Source organism: Phaeodactylum tricornutum, chromosome 15 (assembly GCF_000150955.2).
Source record: "Phaeodactylum tricornutum CCAP 1055/1 chromosome 15, whole genome shotgun sequence".
NCBI lineage: Eukaryota > Bacillariophyta > Bacillariophyceae > Surirellales > Neidiaceae > Phaeodactylum > Phaeodactylum tricornutum.
In genome coordinates, this window is record NC_011683.1 from 592,761 (window position 1) to 606,358 (window position 13,598).

The 13,598-nt window shown below is 52.9% G+C and overlaps 5 protein-coding genes across 5 annotated transcripts; 1 reads left to right on the top strand and 4 right to left on the bottom strand.

Annotated features, from left to right (window-relative positions):
* Positions 1–201: 201 nt before the first annotated feature.
* PHATRDRAFT_47972 (predicted protein) lies at positions 202–1,813 on the bottom strand. Its single transcript, XM_002182390.1, has 2 exons — positions 1,653–1,813; positions 202–1,461 (listed from the first exon to the last, which is right to left on the bottom strand). Exons 1-2 carry the CDS (start codon positions 1,715–1,717, stop codon positions 720–722), a joined length of 807 nt encoding a protein of 268 aa, XP_002182426.1. The 5' UTR covers positions 1,718–1,813; the 3' UTR covers positions 202–719.
* A 553-nt stretch (positions 1,814–2,366) lies between these two features.
* On the bottom strand, positions 2,367–3,324 carry PHATRDRAFT_47973 (predicted protein). The gene is made up of 2 exons (XM_002182391.1): positions 3,164–3,324; positions 2,367–3,028 (listed from the first exon to the last, which is right to left on the bottom strand). The coding sequence occupies exons 1-2, from the start codon at positions 3,233–3,235 to the stop codon at positions 2,501–2,503; spliced, it is 600 nt and encodes a 199-aa protein (XP_002182427.1). The 5' UTR covers positions 3,236–3,324; the 3' UTR covers positions 2,367–2,500.
* Positions 3,325–6,200: 2,876 nt separating this feature from the next.
* Positions 6,201–9,283, bottom strand: PHATRDRAFT_47974 (predicted protein; the record flags this gene model as incomplete). The annotated part of the gene is made up of 3 exons (XM_002182392.1): positions 8,303–9,283; positions 6,292–8,053; positions 6,201–6,257 (listed from the first exon to the last, which is right to left on the bottom strand). Exons 1-3 carry the CDS (start codon positions 9,175–9,177, stop codon positions 6,201–6,203), a joined length of 2,694 nt encoding a protein of 897 aa, XP_002182428.1. The 5' UTR covers positions 9,178–9,283.
* A 288-nt stretch (positions 9,284–9,571) lies between these two features.
* On the top strand, positions 9,572–10,300 carry PHATRDRAFT_51100 (predicted protein). The gene is made up of 2 exons (XM_002182222.1): positions 9,572–9,766; positions 9,859–10,300. The coding sequence occupies exons 1-2, from the start codon at positions 9,627–9,629 to the stop codon at positions 10,049–10,051; spliced, it is 333 nt and encodes a 110-aa protein (XP_002182258.1). The 5' UTR covers positions 9,572–9,626; the 3' UTR covers positions 10,052–10,300.
* A 678-nt stretch (positions 10,301–10,978) lies between these two features.
* Positions 10,979–11,269, bottom strand: PHATRDRAFT_14645 (predicted protein; the record flags this gene model as incomplete). The annotated part of the gene is made up of 1 exon (XM_002182393.1): positions 10,979–11,269. A coding segment is annotated over one exon (291 nt), but the record flags the coding sequence as incomplete, so codon positions are not given.
* Positions 11,270–13,598: the final 2,329 nt, after the last annotated feature.

A 13,598-nucleotide genomic window follows, 5' to 3' on the forward strand; every position in this document is an offset into this window, starting at 1 on the left:
ACGCGGCAATTGACGGAATTCGTGCCGACAACGTCGGCGGGCTTGTTGCGCATGATTACCGAACAAGGTGGCCGTGAGCGGAACAGCATTTTAGTGGTACGGCACTTGGGCGACTGGGGCCGCTACGGACTATTGCCTGTACAAGTAACTCACGAACATTCAGATGAGAACGAGACCGTATTCTTAACATTAACCACGCTGAAAGGTGCACACTGGGATGGTCAAATTCATTTACAAATCGATCGGCAAGACAATCAGTTGATTGTGCGGACGAGCATTGTTATTCCCAAGTCGGGTCGGAAAGTGTCAAAGAAATTGGCTACCAAAATTGTCGAAAACTTGACTCTGTCCGTGGCCGCTTCTATTCGAACACGCACCAAGCAGTCACTGGCCCGTAGATCTCAATCATCTCGCTTTCAGGGAAAGGCCCACAGTCGGGCCCAAGATCGACGGCACACCCGACACAACAAGGAAACTGCGATTGAAGAAATGGCCGCCGATCGGAGACGGAGATGGCAGCGACAGAACCCCAACTCGGGACACTACCGTCCAAGTGGAGACCGCATGCGCAGTCCCAACAACGCCGTTTACTAGAAATAAAGCGTCACTTTCGATTCTTCGGAAGAACGAACCACTCTTTTACCTATAGATATAAGTTGACGAGGCTTGAGGATATCTTAGACTAAAAGGTATGGCTCGGCAGCCGGGGCTGAAGCTTCCTAGGTATGCAGATCATTCCACTCCTTGATCGCCTTGCGATACTCTTGCCAGTCGTCCTTTTCCTTCTGTTGCAGTCTATCCCGCACGCGTTTCATGCAGCACAATCCGAGGAGCATGTACAGCATGCCCGTGGCCAAAAAGCACCATGACGAAATTTGCATAAATATGGCTGCCCAACTCACGTGCAACTCGTCGGCTGTTTTGTGAACAATGTCTTTGATGCGCTCGGATGTGGATTCCTCCACGCATATTAGCCCCAAAAAGGAATACAAAAAGCCTCGACTAATGTATACTTGCAGCAATGGCGACGAGCGTATCCAAGGTATGGGCCAGCCGGCTTCGACGAGACAGAAGAGAACACAAAACGCGGAAATGTAAATTTTCAAGGCCAGGGACAGGATTCCAATTTTGGCCGGAATTTCGCTCGCGGGCAAGTAGCAGAGCGGAATTACTTGGGTGGCCAAAAGACAGAGTGCAGCGATCACGGTGACACCTTCCAAAAAGTGGAAGAGCCAGAGACAAGCATTTTGACGTGGTATGTGCGGTTTCGTGGCGAGTGCCTTGGAAGCCAAACTGTCCGGCTTACCGTCGTCGTCATCCTTCCCTGTGTCTTGTGACAGTGCGCCGTAAGTAGACTGTTGCTGCGACGGGTTTTCCTTGATAACTTCCCGCGACGCGTTCTCCATTTTGTCGTGTTCGGAGTCCTCCAAGTCGATCAAAGGTGCGGTCTCCATGCGAATCCTAAGCAGCCCGAAAAAATTGTAGCATAATGTCAGCTGTGCCTTCAAAGTCAACTCGATTAGTGGTTTTTAAGCAATACACGTTTAAGTGTACTACCTGTATCCTTTCCTACTCAGCTCACATCCATAATAGCATAACGCCAGTGCGCCGCCATTTTCGTTATCTAAAGTTCTACAGCCGTCCCAACTTACTTTGCATCATTTTCCGATTTCAGCCAAGCTGGTTCGTCCGCATTCTCCTGGTCTTTCCCTGTCATTTTATGTTTTCGATTGGGAGATCGATTTTGAAGTGGGCGAGTCTCTGCACGTTGCGACGGGCGTATCTCTTTCGTTGACCTTCTCAGAACCGCTGGACATGTCAATCTGTAGGGACGATGGCCATCGTTCAAGAGGGTGTTCGGATGAACTGTCAATAGTTTGTTTGAAAATTCTAGTTTTGGACCATACTCTCAGACGTGTCTGGAAGAAGTCATTTCCTAACTAACAGAAACGTAATTTTTGTCGTTCTTTAGCACTTTATTCGTCTTTTCCTGCTTGTTGACCCAGACCCGAAACGAACAATCGTACATCTTTAGCATAGCCGTGTTCGCAAACTGATTGTCACGTGTTGATGGTTGCTAATCTTTGATACGAGATATTTCTCAACGTAGTCTGGGTAGCAACGCTGGGATGCTTTTCCTGTCCTAGAAGTGCTATCCCCATGATATATGTCTCTTGTTGAGTTTGCGAAACAAGGAAGACTTTCCCCTGAGAGTACATTACTTTGTCAATGGAACTATACAATCAAATGCTACGTGCAGCACTCTCCCTTCCAGAAAATAAATAATATTCAGCCAACCTATTGCACTATATAGACAGTGAAGCTACCGAGTCTACAGTAAAGGAAGTTGTACATTGTACATTAGTAGATAACGAGACAATAATCTACGTATGTACTATTGAGAAGAATGCTCATCACGATGCAACAGATGAAAGAAGCAACAGCCCGTTGCTCGAATATTTGGTGCCACCTCAAACCAAAACCTTTTTGATCGAATCTCTCAGGCCGTCGGCTGGCCTTCCGTAATTGTGTGGGGAGCCCTCTGTGCCTGGGAGCGCCGCGAACCAAAATTGGCAAAGGTCGAGTCGTGATTGTCGTCGTGTTCGCGGCGATTAGCCTGGGATGATCGCGGACGACGTTCGTGTTTGATGTACGCCGACTCCTTCGAAGGACCACTTTCGCTCTCTTGGACGTTGAGTTTGGCGAACTCCTCCATCATCTTGTTGAGTTCTTCGCGTTTGGCTTGCGCGTCGACCCGAAAGGCTTCTTCCGGGAGCTCCTTTTCGTTCGCATCCCGCAGTCGAGCTTCCGCCGCGGCTAGATCCTTGCGGAGCGTTTCCAACCGTGCTTCTTGTTCCGGTGCAAAGTGCGTGGGACGGGCCTTGCGAGCGATCCGGGAGTCCATGAGGGCAACGTCGACTCCGCGCTGTGACAAAATTTCTTCCCGTGGCCGCGCCGCTCCAAAGATCCCCGATCCCGACGTGCTCGAATTCTGGCGTTGTCGAGGTTCCCGTGAACGTGGCTTCAACTAAAGAATAGAAAGGCAGGAATGGGGATGAGTAGAAGGAATATTGGGCGTGTTCTCGAGCTTTTCCGAGCTCTCCCGCGTGTTCACGCGCTGACTTTGGGCGACGATTCGTACGACGCATCCGGCGGATCTTACCTGAAGCTTCTTTCGCTGAGGAACTTCCGCAGTTGGCAATTCTGAAGAGGGTTCTTCCAAAGTACTCGTCATGGCAGAAAAGTGATTCCCGGCGCACAACAGATACGACTGTACGTATCTTTTGGATTGTGAGGCGAGGGATGGAGTGATTGTAGTGATTGTCTCTGCGACTCGTGAGGGATTGATTCTTGCCGCCCGCGGGGAGCGACGCATCGAACGAGACCGAAAAGGGGTCAAGGCCGTTTTCGAAGTCGAGTGGCACGCACGGTTGGATTTCGGCTGTTCTGACGCGTGACCGGAAGATACGATTTATACCGCCAAAATGTCTAGATAGCCGCGTCAATTCCCCCCTCTCTATCGTAGTAGTAGTTTCTCCAGACTAATACAATTGATTATTTCTTCGAATCAGAACGATGAGTTGTGGTTCTGATCGTCCAACGTCCACGCGATAGGACATGTGACATGGAGGACCGCGGAATGTCAACACCGACCTTTACTGGTAGCGCTCTATTATCTTTTAATATCCACGTGGTGCTCTGTTCATCGGCACTACGATATTCGGACTATGATTCCATTCATCGTTGTCCTGTCGCTTGACCGATGATTCCGCTGCGGCGGAAACCATCTAATGCATGGCCATGGCGAAGTCTAACAAAGCACACAAGAGGACTAGTAGTACAGCTTGCAAAGTGCTTTAGAATAAAATAAAGTGAGCACATCATCCGATGTGCACAAGACTAGACTAATGTGATGACCCTAGCATCTCATCCTGAGATGTCCTCTAAGGTCATTTGTCCTCAACCTTGCTTCCCCATATCCGGGTCAGTATGGCTCTATCAAATCAATTAAACAGATAGGTAGGTAGCTTTCCTAAAGCCCCACCGTACCTGTTCGGAGGATTTCGCAGCCCTCCCCCAAATCTACTTTCCCCTACTCAAGCACTACTAGCTAGAGGGGTCCAATGGGAGTGCCGACGACTACCGTACTCTCCTCCCACCAAAACCGTAGCCAGATACTCTGTAGCCACAACTATTGAAGAACACAAAACGACGATGGAGATCACAGTTGGGGAAAACGATGAACTACGAAGATTATGAGTCTATATTGTACTCTTGGATATTCGTAGGGACTGTGGGGCTGTGATTCGTTGTGTGTGGGACGGAAGCGACTTGGCTTTTAGCAGTAGGCGATTGAACTTCTGGTAAGACGTTGTCCTTACCAGGAGTTGGATCAACACACCCTCGCTGCAAATGAGAAGTTGCTTTGTCATTGGTTGATGACGGTTTGAGAAGGTAGTGTGAGCGCATTTTGCGATGATGTGCGGGAGAATGATGCTTGGAGAAATAGTCGGCTAGATTCGTGAGGCCAGGTCGCCAGTAAATAATAAACTGTTTTTGCTCGACGCGGTCTTTAACCCAGTAGAAACGCATGTCAATGGCTTTAGAATGGCGTTGCTTGATGGTTTGGTTTGCAATTCCAGAGGCACAGGCGTTGTCGGTCTGAATAGGTGTAGGCGGCTGAATGTGGCCAAGTTCGTCGAGAGTGACCCGGAAAGCGGTAGCGTCCTTAGCGTTGTAGAAGAGGGCACCGAGTTCAGCTTTGGTGGCAGATGAGAGAACGACGGACATGATGGAACTATGCGTGTGAATAGCTCCATTGTTTTGAGGTTCCGGATCGGTCGGAGCGGGAGCATCATTGGGGTGTTTGGGTCGACTGCTGAGGAAAAAGTGACCTGCGGCACGGGAATGGGCTTTCGACTCGGAAAGATAGGAAGCGTCACTATGAATGTGTAAACACATGTCGCTAGCGTGAAAACGTATCGTTGCGTGTGGGTGAGTGGCACAGTAGTCAAGTAAATGCTCTGCGGCTTGAAGCGTCGCTTGGGTGGCAGTGGACTGGGCCGATGCAAGGGTGCCGAGGGCGACGAGAATGGTGGAGTCCACAGCCCTAGCATAATAAAGTAGGGTTCCGATGATTTCTTGCAGGTGGGTCTTGTCGGACGCATTGAGAGGTTCTGTGGTATCAGGAACTGGAGTGAGTTGGGTGGCAACGCCATAGCTTGGTGGGGTCCAAGGGTGTGGCGCATGTTGCGGCTTGAGAGGGGGCGATCTTTGGAAGCGGGTTAGGGCTTGGTCGATGTATTCGGGCATGGACATGTCTAGGGTTCGATTGTCATAGTCCCAAGCGAGTGTAAGACCGAGATAACGAGTGCCGTCCCAGTCAATGGTGATGGTGTAGAGCGCTTGTAGGGTGTTGATAAGGTGCTGTGCGTGTTCGGTGCCAGTGTACTTAACGCCGAAGTCGTCGACAACCAGGGTAAATTGGATAGGGCGTGTGACGTGGCGAAAGAGGCCGGCAGTGTGCTTGGTCTTGACGTAGCCGTGAGTAGCAAGGTGTTCAACCAGGCGGTCATGAGCGAGAATGCCGGCTTGGGGAAGGCCGTACATACCTTTGCGAATTTCGACGGTAACGGAATTGTTGTGTATGAGGGGGGTCAACTGGTAATGAGCCAAGATGGTCGGGGGAATATCGGGGACCGGGATGCGCATGTATTCGTAGCGAGCCATGGGTGTGCTGAGATAGAAATCCTTGATGTCTATGCACATGAACTTTGCCGCGGGTGTGGAGAGGACACTGTTGAACAGGATCTTGGCGGTGGTGATGTCCGCGGTGGGAGTGCTAACCTTTCCGGGGTACTGAACTAAGTTGCCACCGACGGTAAACCGGATTCGCTTGGGTTCCGATTTCTGAGGGCGAATGCTGGCAACAATGCGTAAGTAGGTTGCCTTGCGGCCGGGAGGAATGGCATTATGCGCGATAAAGTGCATGGTTTGGCTGCCGTGGGTGCTGTGAGGCGGGTTACCGTTGGTGAGACGGCCAATCTCGTTGGCAGCAGCGTGAATCCAAGCGGGAGCGTCGGGACCAGTGCGCAGGTGGCGGTATTCCAAGGAGGCACCGGTGGCAGGGTCGACAACTGCGTTGGCGGAGGCTGGGACAAGAAAGGGTCGGGTGCGGGTGTTGTGTGGATGGGCCTGAACTAGGGTTGGGGTTGGTGGCTGTTTGCGTGCTGTGCGGCGTCGGCGGCCGGGGTTACCTGTGCGAGAGCAATAGGTGGCCATGGTGGGCACCCTCGGAAGTGCGGGCGAGGGTGTTGGCACCCTCGGAAGGGCAGGGGCGTGTGCAGCGGTGACCAGCGGGACGGCAAAGCGGACCTGAGGTGGGGTGGCGGGTAGGTCAGGGGGACGGACCGTGGGGACGGGAGCAGGTGTCTGGGCGGCAGAGGCAGGTGCGGCAATGGTGGCAAAGAGATCGGCAAGGTGGGTGAGGGCCTGGTGCTGGTGTGCGTCGAGAGGTGCAAACGGGGAAGCAGGGGAGGGATTTTGGAGCGCATGGACCAGATCGCGGGCGGCGGCCAGGGCACGGTCGTTGGATGAGGCGGTAGGCATGGGGATCTGGCTAGGTAACCAAGAAAGGGTGTTGGCGACACGTTCTGCCCGTGTTTCGGTGATCCAGACGCGATGGCAGCGATAATGGTGCAGAGCTGGGCCGAGATACCAACCTTCGACTGCATGGGGTGCCCATGTTTCGCGAACGGCGGGCTTAACGTGAACGAGGACGCGAGTGCCAGGGGGAGCGAGTGGAGTGCGATTGTAATCGAAGGCACCGTGGAGCTGAGCGTGGGCCGATAACTTGGGATTGAGGCGGGAGCTACGGAGTAAGTTGAGGGTAAGGAGGGCATGGGGAATGAGTCGGTCCCACAGGTGGAGCGGGAAATCCGGGTTAGTGCTGCAGAGGCCAGCAATGAAGTGGTTCTTGAAGGTGCGGATGGCCCGTTCGGCTGCATTGCGACGGTGCAGATGCGGGGGAGCAAGCTGAAAGTCGATATGTTCGGAAGTCATGAAGGTTTGGAGGGCTGCAGAGGCTTCGTTGTCCAGGCGTTGGAGTTGAGGTCGGAGGCCGCGTTCGGTGAAAAGCGTGTGTGCACGTTTGTACGCCGCAAGGATCTCGGGACCGGATTTGCTCTTCATCAGCTCGACGTGAATGGCATTGCTGTCGTAATCGTAGAGGACGAGCATGTTGGTGTGTCCAGCGCTGGAAGGAGTGAGAAAACGGCCTGGTTGGTCAGTGTAGATCTGTCCAGTGACGCGCTGATGGGTGGCAAAGACGTGGTGCGTGCGAGCAACAGGTGGGCGGTCGTGAGCTGAGGTGGCAGTAGGGGCAATGGGGGCCGCCAGGGGACCAATGGGAGGAGACTTGGTGGACCGGAGGTTGGCCCGTTGTTGATCGAGGTGGCCTTTAATCATGGCAGGGGAGGCCGGTGGGTATTTGCATACTTGGCGGGCGGTGATGTCCGGGAAGGTGGTTAGATGACCGGAGTCGATGGCGTTGCACCAAGTAGAGAGAGCCGGGGAGAAGAGGGAGGCATGGATAAAGGCAATGCGGTCGGTCAGGGAGGAATGAGGGATGAGAGCATGGGCTGTGGCGGGAGGAGGGGATGGGGCGAGATCGAGGTGCCAGAGGCCGGTGTGGCGGGAGCGGGTGCCGGAGAGCAGCAGCGTTTGGTCGCGATGAATGTCGAGGCGAGTGGCTGAGAAGGTGGCTGTGCAGCTGTCGTCGCATAGTTGGCCAATGGAGAGGAGCGGATGTGAAGCGAGCCCAGGAAATATGTGGGCTTGGCAGGCGGTAGGGGAGAAACCAGGAAGGGCCAGGGTGGCAACGTGGCTTGAGCGGAGGACGGAGCCGTTGGGGACACAGACGGAGAGGCTTGGGTTTGCTGGTTGTTTGTTTTGGTGGGGGCAGTCAACCGTGATGTAATGACCGGTGCAGCCTGTGTCGGCAATTGCTGAGGTGTGTGGACTAGGCGGGGAGGGGACTACAGATGAATTAAGACTAGTAATATGATTTAAATGATCGATATTACTAGAGTTAGTCATCGGCGTAGCCGTCCCTCCTTCCTATTCAGGGGGCTTGGGGGCTGTCCAAATTTTGGTGGAGCCGCCAAGCGTGTTGGTCGCCGTCGCGTCGTCGCGATGGCCCGGTGCCTTGTTCTTGCAAGTGGTGCTGGTATGGCGCCGGTTTTTGCTGGTGCCGTGAGTCCAGCAGTAGGTCATGGCAGGCGAGTGAACAGAGGAATCCGACATAGAGAGAGCTGAGAAAGGAAGGCTGAGAGGGTCCAAGCTAATGGTGGGAGCAAGCGAGGGAGTGGCCGTGAGCACATTCGCGTAGCCGAGGGATCCAGTAGTGGCCGTGAGGCGCCGGTCTTTGTCGGCAAGAGTGAAGTGGGCCTGGAAGTTGGCAAGGGTGTGAGAAACAAGGGGTAATTTCCGCCACTCCTTGCAGTCTTGGGGAAAAAGGCCGGAGTGGGCAAGGACATCGTAGCCGGCACGAACTGCGGCGGCCTCAGAGATGGGGTCGTTGCCGTCAATAGAGAACGCAATGGCGTTGTCGAGCTGAAGGAAAACAGTCTCAAGGGGCTCAGCGGTGTTCCACGGGGTATACATGGACTGCAAATTGTTCTGAAGGTCGGCGGGCTTGATGGTGCCGTATTTGGTCCAAAGGTGAGAGAGCAGATCGAGGCAGGTGACGGTGCTGAATTCGAAAATGGGATGCCCGAGGGCGCGTACGTAGATTTTCGGGATGGCGTCGAGGAGTTGCTGACGGAGGGCGTTATTGACGGCGACATAAAGGTTGTAAATGTCGGCATCGCGTTGGTGGATGCGGTTGAACTCGGTGATTTGCGGTTGCGTGGTGCCGACGGGAGGGTTGGCCGGAGGGGCGACGGGGATGTCGAACGGGACGTCGCTGATGTCGGCGTAGGCGCGGGCAGTAAGTGTGAGGGCCATGTGGCCGTGCGCGCCGCCGCCGTTGAGCGTAGGGATGGCGGCGGCGTTGGTACTGAGTTGACGTTGGGCCACTTTGAGAGTGGCGTAAGTCGGTGGGGCGGTGAGGGTGGCAATGGGTTCGAGGACTTTGTGAGGAAAGTCGCTCAGTTTGAATTGAGCGGAGGTCGACATTGGGACTGAGGATAAGGCGGATGGACGGTAGGGCAGGGCTGGGAGCAGAGAGACGGAGGGGTTGCTTCGTAGTTCTATTGAAGAACACAAAACGACGATGGAGATCACAGTTGGGGAAAATGATGAACTACGAAGATTATGAGTCTATATTGTACTCTTGGATATTCGTAGGGACTGTGGGGCTGTGATTCGTTGTGTGTGGGACGGAAGCGACTTGGCTTTTAGCAGTAGGCGATTGAACTTCTGGTAAGACGTTGTCCTTACCAGGAGTTGGATCAACAACAACGCCACCATTGGAAAAAACGAAACGCCATCGGAGGAAATTCGAGATTACTCATCTACCCATAGCATCTCGTCCTCTTTGCCTAGTCAAATCCGGACCACCCTTGGTATATTTGGATCTGTACCTCCACTGTCGTTGCTGCTCGTATTGTTTCAAAGTTAGTGCAATGAAGCTCGTCAAGTTTTTGCAAAAGCTGAATCGCGAGCAAGTAACGATCGAGCTGAAGAATGGCACCGTCGTACAAGGGACGGTGGTCGGGGTGGATTCGACCATGAATTGCCATTTGAAAAAGGCCAAAGTCACAGTGTACGTGATACAATCATAGTTAGTGAAAGTGTCCATGCCTGCACAAAATGCCACATCCTTCTCACCCTGTGTTTATCTCTGTAATTCCGCAGACGGGGCAAAAATCCGGTACCCTACGCCACGTTGTCGGTACGGGGTTCCACCATGCGCTCGTGGATCTTGCCCGAAAGTCTGAATTTGGACGCCTTATTAGTAGACGATGCACCGAAAAAGTCTGTCGTGCCGAAACAAGCCGGAGGACCGGGTCGAGGTCGGGGCCGTGGCCGTGGACGGGGACGACGATAGAAACGCCGTTTGTACGAAACCCCGCGTAACGGAACCTGGCGATGGGGTGGATACGGACCGACTCTTTTTGGGGGGAGGATGGGAATGCTATTGCGTAGAGAAACGTACTGAAACACCAGCTTTCACATCGTGTGTGAGAACCACGCTGGGATGATTCGATTCTTCCCGTAGCATACAAGGCTTTCTTATTCGTGGCGTGTTTATTTTGGCATTGGGCGTATAGGTAATCGTAAGACGTTCACGTTATCCACAAGCTTGCTTTTTAAGCTTCCGCTTCCTTACCACTCTATCACGGATGTGCTGTCCAGCTTGGTGCTCTGCAAGGGAAGTGACGGTTTGTATAGGCGTTTTCGTGTGACGGTGAAGCGGCACGACAACAAACACGAGACGGATGTCTTGTTGCATACATAGATCTGATTCTTTTCTACACCATCATCGTTTACCCCTAGCTGCACATTTCTACCTATCTCCATCATGCCAATAGAAGGTAGCTCTGCAAACAACCTACTATGGGGTACCGTATAGTGGTCGGTCTACGACCAACGTCGATTCACGCGGTGGGTTACACACGTAACTCATGTATTCTCTATAGAACGTAACATCGTATACCTATTCGTTGCGCCGTCACACAGTCGCCAAAAGAAACCAACTTTTGTTGTTCAATACGTGGATACGATACCGGATGACGTCCGTTCATTCGATCCAAGCAATCGCAACCGAGTGCAACACACACGTCCTCGTCGCTTTTGAGAACCACTCTGTGTGACGATGTAATCCATTTGGGCCCCCCATTCTCTCTCGTTACGACCAAAAGGGATCATCTTCGGCAGCCACGAACCCGTCGTCCATACGATCAGTCGAGACAGTCTCCACCTGATTAGGGACCAAGACGTGGTCCATATCCACAGGAATTCCTCCCTTTTCCTTCCATTGTCCTTCCACATTGTAGTATAATCTCGATTTGGGCGTCATGACGTGTACCATGACATTGCCGTAATCCAGAAGCATCCAACCGGATTCGGCACTGCCTTCGGGAACGCCGCTGCCACCGGGCGTTAGGGCGTACCGTTCCTGCACGTCCTTGACAATGGCGGCGGCAATGGCCTGATTTTGCGGCCGGGAATTTCCCGAAAGGAGAACGAGAAAGGAAGTCAAGGTACTAACATTCCCGACGTGGAGGACGACGATGTCGTCGGCCTTACGGCCGTCGGCGGCTTGGACGATAGTGGTGACGAACTCCAAGTCTTCCGGGTCGAGATGTGCCGAACCTTCCCGCGCGTCGCCGACGGTGGTCTCCATGGGCTGTTGGATAAAGTCCATCATGGACCGTTGATCCTGTTTGGTCGAGTACGGCGTAGTTGCGGAGGTTCGTGTACCGCTGGTACGACGATTGTCATCTGGAGTGGCGTGACGGCGGGTGGCGAATCTTCGCAACGATCGCGGTGTGGCTCTGCAACGCGTAAACGGAAGAACTTACATTGTGAGCAGGGAATGGCCAAACGTGTGGTTGCGTCGACTAATAAGTATCATTCTATAATCTCACGTCTGTGGCGTGTCAACACCAAACGTACCTTCCCGTGAGTCGATCGACCAAAGACCAAGCCGACCCTCGACACAGGCATTGCGAGACCAGTAGCATCAGCAATCGACTACGCGTCGAACCAAACATCTTTGTACCAAAGATTACCTTGCCTGCCTCCAACAGAGCGCGATTGGGAGAGGAATACTGAACAGGAGGGCAATGAGTGAGCAGTAAAGCACCGCAACGATTGTTTTCTTCGTCTCGGCCAAATGGGTTCGCAGTCAGTCAGTAAACAAATATACTGTTGGAACGATTTCACAAGTTCGATCGATGCGTCGAAAAAAGAACACAACTGTCACAACCCGGACGGAAGAAAACGATGGGTGCGAGAGTGTCTACTGGTGTCCCTCCATTCACTTTGAAAAACGAAGAGAAGACCTATCGTCAGACACGAAAATAGGGCGCCATTGTTACGACTAACAGACAGACGGAATGACATCTGACATCTGAGGCAGTAACCGTTGGTGGACAGACAGACAGACAGGCACACACGGTCCCGCAGAAACCTTCACGCGTCGAGGGTTCTTTGGTTCCACATGGAATGCTCACACTCCGACACGACCGGCAACAATTGGACCGTTGGGTGTCGTATATTGTCACAAGACACCAAACAAATGCACGCAACACAAGAAGAGCCAATACAAACGGCGATTGCCATCGCAGGTCAGCAAAAAAGCCCAGAGATCCAAGGATTAACTGAAACAGTAAATGCACTCCACACAAAGACACGGTCTGGTTGGTAACAAAACATCCTGCACCTTCAGCAATCCCATCGAGTTGATTCCTCTTGTTGCCCCATCAATCCCGTCGATTGTTGCGGTTGGACATCCCACAAAGATCCACAAGCGCCTTTCCCGTTCAGAATGTACGTCTCGAGTCCCCGCACTTGCGATTGACTGTGAACGACTACACAAGCGAGGCACTCGGGGGTCGCACACCGAGAATGAGAATTGGACTGCACTGGACTGCACACATCAGACGACCTTGGACTCGGTCCATGATCTCACCACTGCTCTTTTTTTGTGTTGCTTTGCGAAACAGACCGTTTGCAGTATGCGTTGGACTCTAGCCACCTTGCTTTGTGCGCTCGTGTCCCCATCCTATGCCGAAAAGGAAGCGACGGCACCTCCGCCCTTTTTCGTCCAGGATCCGACCGATTCCTTATGCCTTGCGGGTGAAGAATTTAAACGATGCTCCATTGATACGCTCTTTTACGTCGTGGGATCTCCCGGTACGTATCCGTAAATGTGTCCACCAACGACGTCATGTTCTCGGATGGGGTGCTCCGCAACGTTGGCCTTCCTACGTATTGACAGTTGCTTACAAACTCACTAACTCGCTCATTTGTCTTTACCTTGTCCTTGGATACTCCCCGTGTACGCGTGTGTGTTTGTGTTTACGTATTAACCCCTGTTTGTAGGACAATACCAAATTCACAAACGAGCGTTGGACGGAACGATTGACGAAGCCGACGACGGAACCTGTCTCACCAAAAAGTCATGCAAAGATGCCGACGTGGCCAAAATCCAGGACGCCAAACTAGCCAAGTGCAGTCACTGCGGCGCCAAAAATTGGAATATTCTAGGTGACGCCGATACTGGCTACGTTCTTTCGGAAGGAGACGGCAAGACCTGTCTCATCCGGGAAAAGGGTACCAAGAAGGCTATGACGGCACCCTGCGATGCTCCCGATATTCCCTTTGTCCCACTCCAACTCCAATTCGCGTCGCCATCCGATATCAAGACGATGAGCTCGCCCGGAGCGCGACTAGTCGGAGCCGCCAGCGATGGAGACAAAAAAGCTTTTCAGGCCTTGCTCAAGGAAGGGATCGACGTGAATTCGAGAGATTGGGACGATTTGACGGCTCTCATTCCAGCCGCTTCCGCGGGACACTTGGATATCGTCAAACTTCTAATTAAGGAAGGCGTCGACGTCAACGCCCAGGATAAGGACGGAATTTCGGCG

Excerpts from the sequence above, each read along its gene's own strand:
- PHATRDRAFT_47972 (XM_002182390.1), bottom strand. The coding sequence starts at position 1,717 with ATGACAGGGAAAGACCAGGAGAATGCGGACGAACCAGCTTGGCTGAAA. Across the intron at positions 1,462-1,652 it reads AAATCGGAAAATGATGCAAA|GATTCGCATGGAGACCGCAC; the intron begins GTAAGTTGGGAC and ends CGGGCTGCTTAG.
- PHATRDRAFT_47973 (XM_002182391.1), bottom strand. The coding sequence starts at position 3,235 with ATGACGAGTACTTTGGAAGAACCCTCTTCAGAATTGCCAACTGCGGAA. Across the intron at positions 3,029-3,163 it reads CTCAGCGAAAGAAGCTTCAG|TTGAAGCCACGTTCACGGGA; the intron begins GTAAGATCCGCC and ends TCTATTCTTTAG.
- PHATRDRAFT_51100 (XM_002182222.1), top strand. The coding sequence starts at position 9,627 with ATGAAGCTCGTCAAGTTTTTGCAAAAGCTGAATCGCGAGCAAGTAACG. Across the intron at positions 9,767-9,858 it reads AAAAAGGCCAAAGTCACAGT|ACGGGGCAAAAATCCGGTAC; the intron begins GTACGTGATACA and ends GTAATTCCGCAG.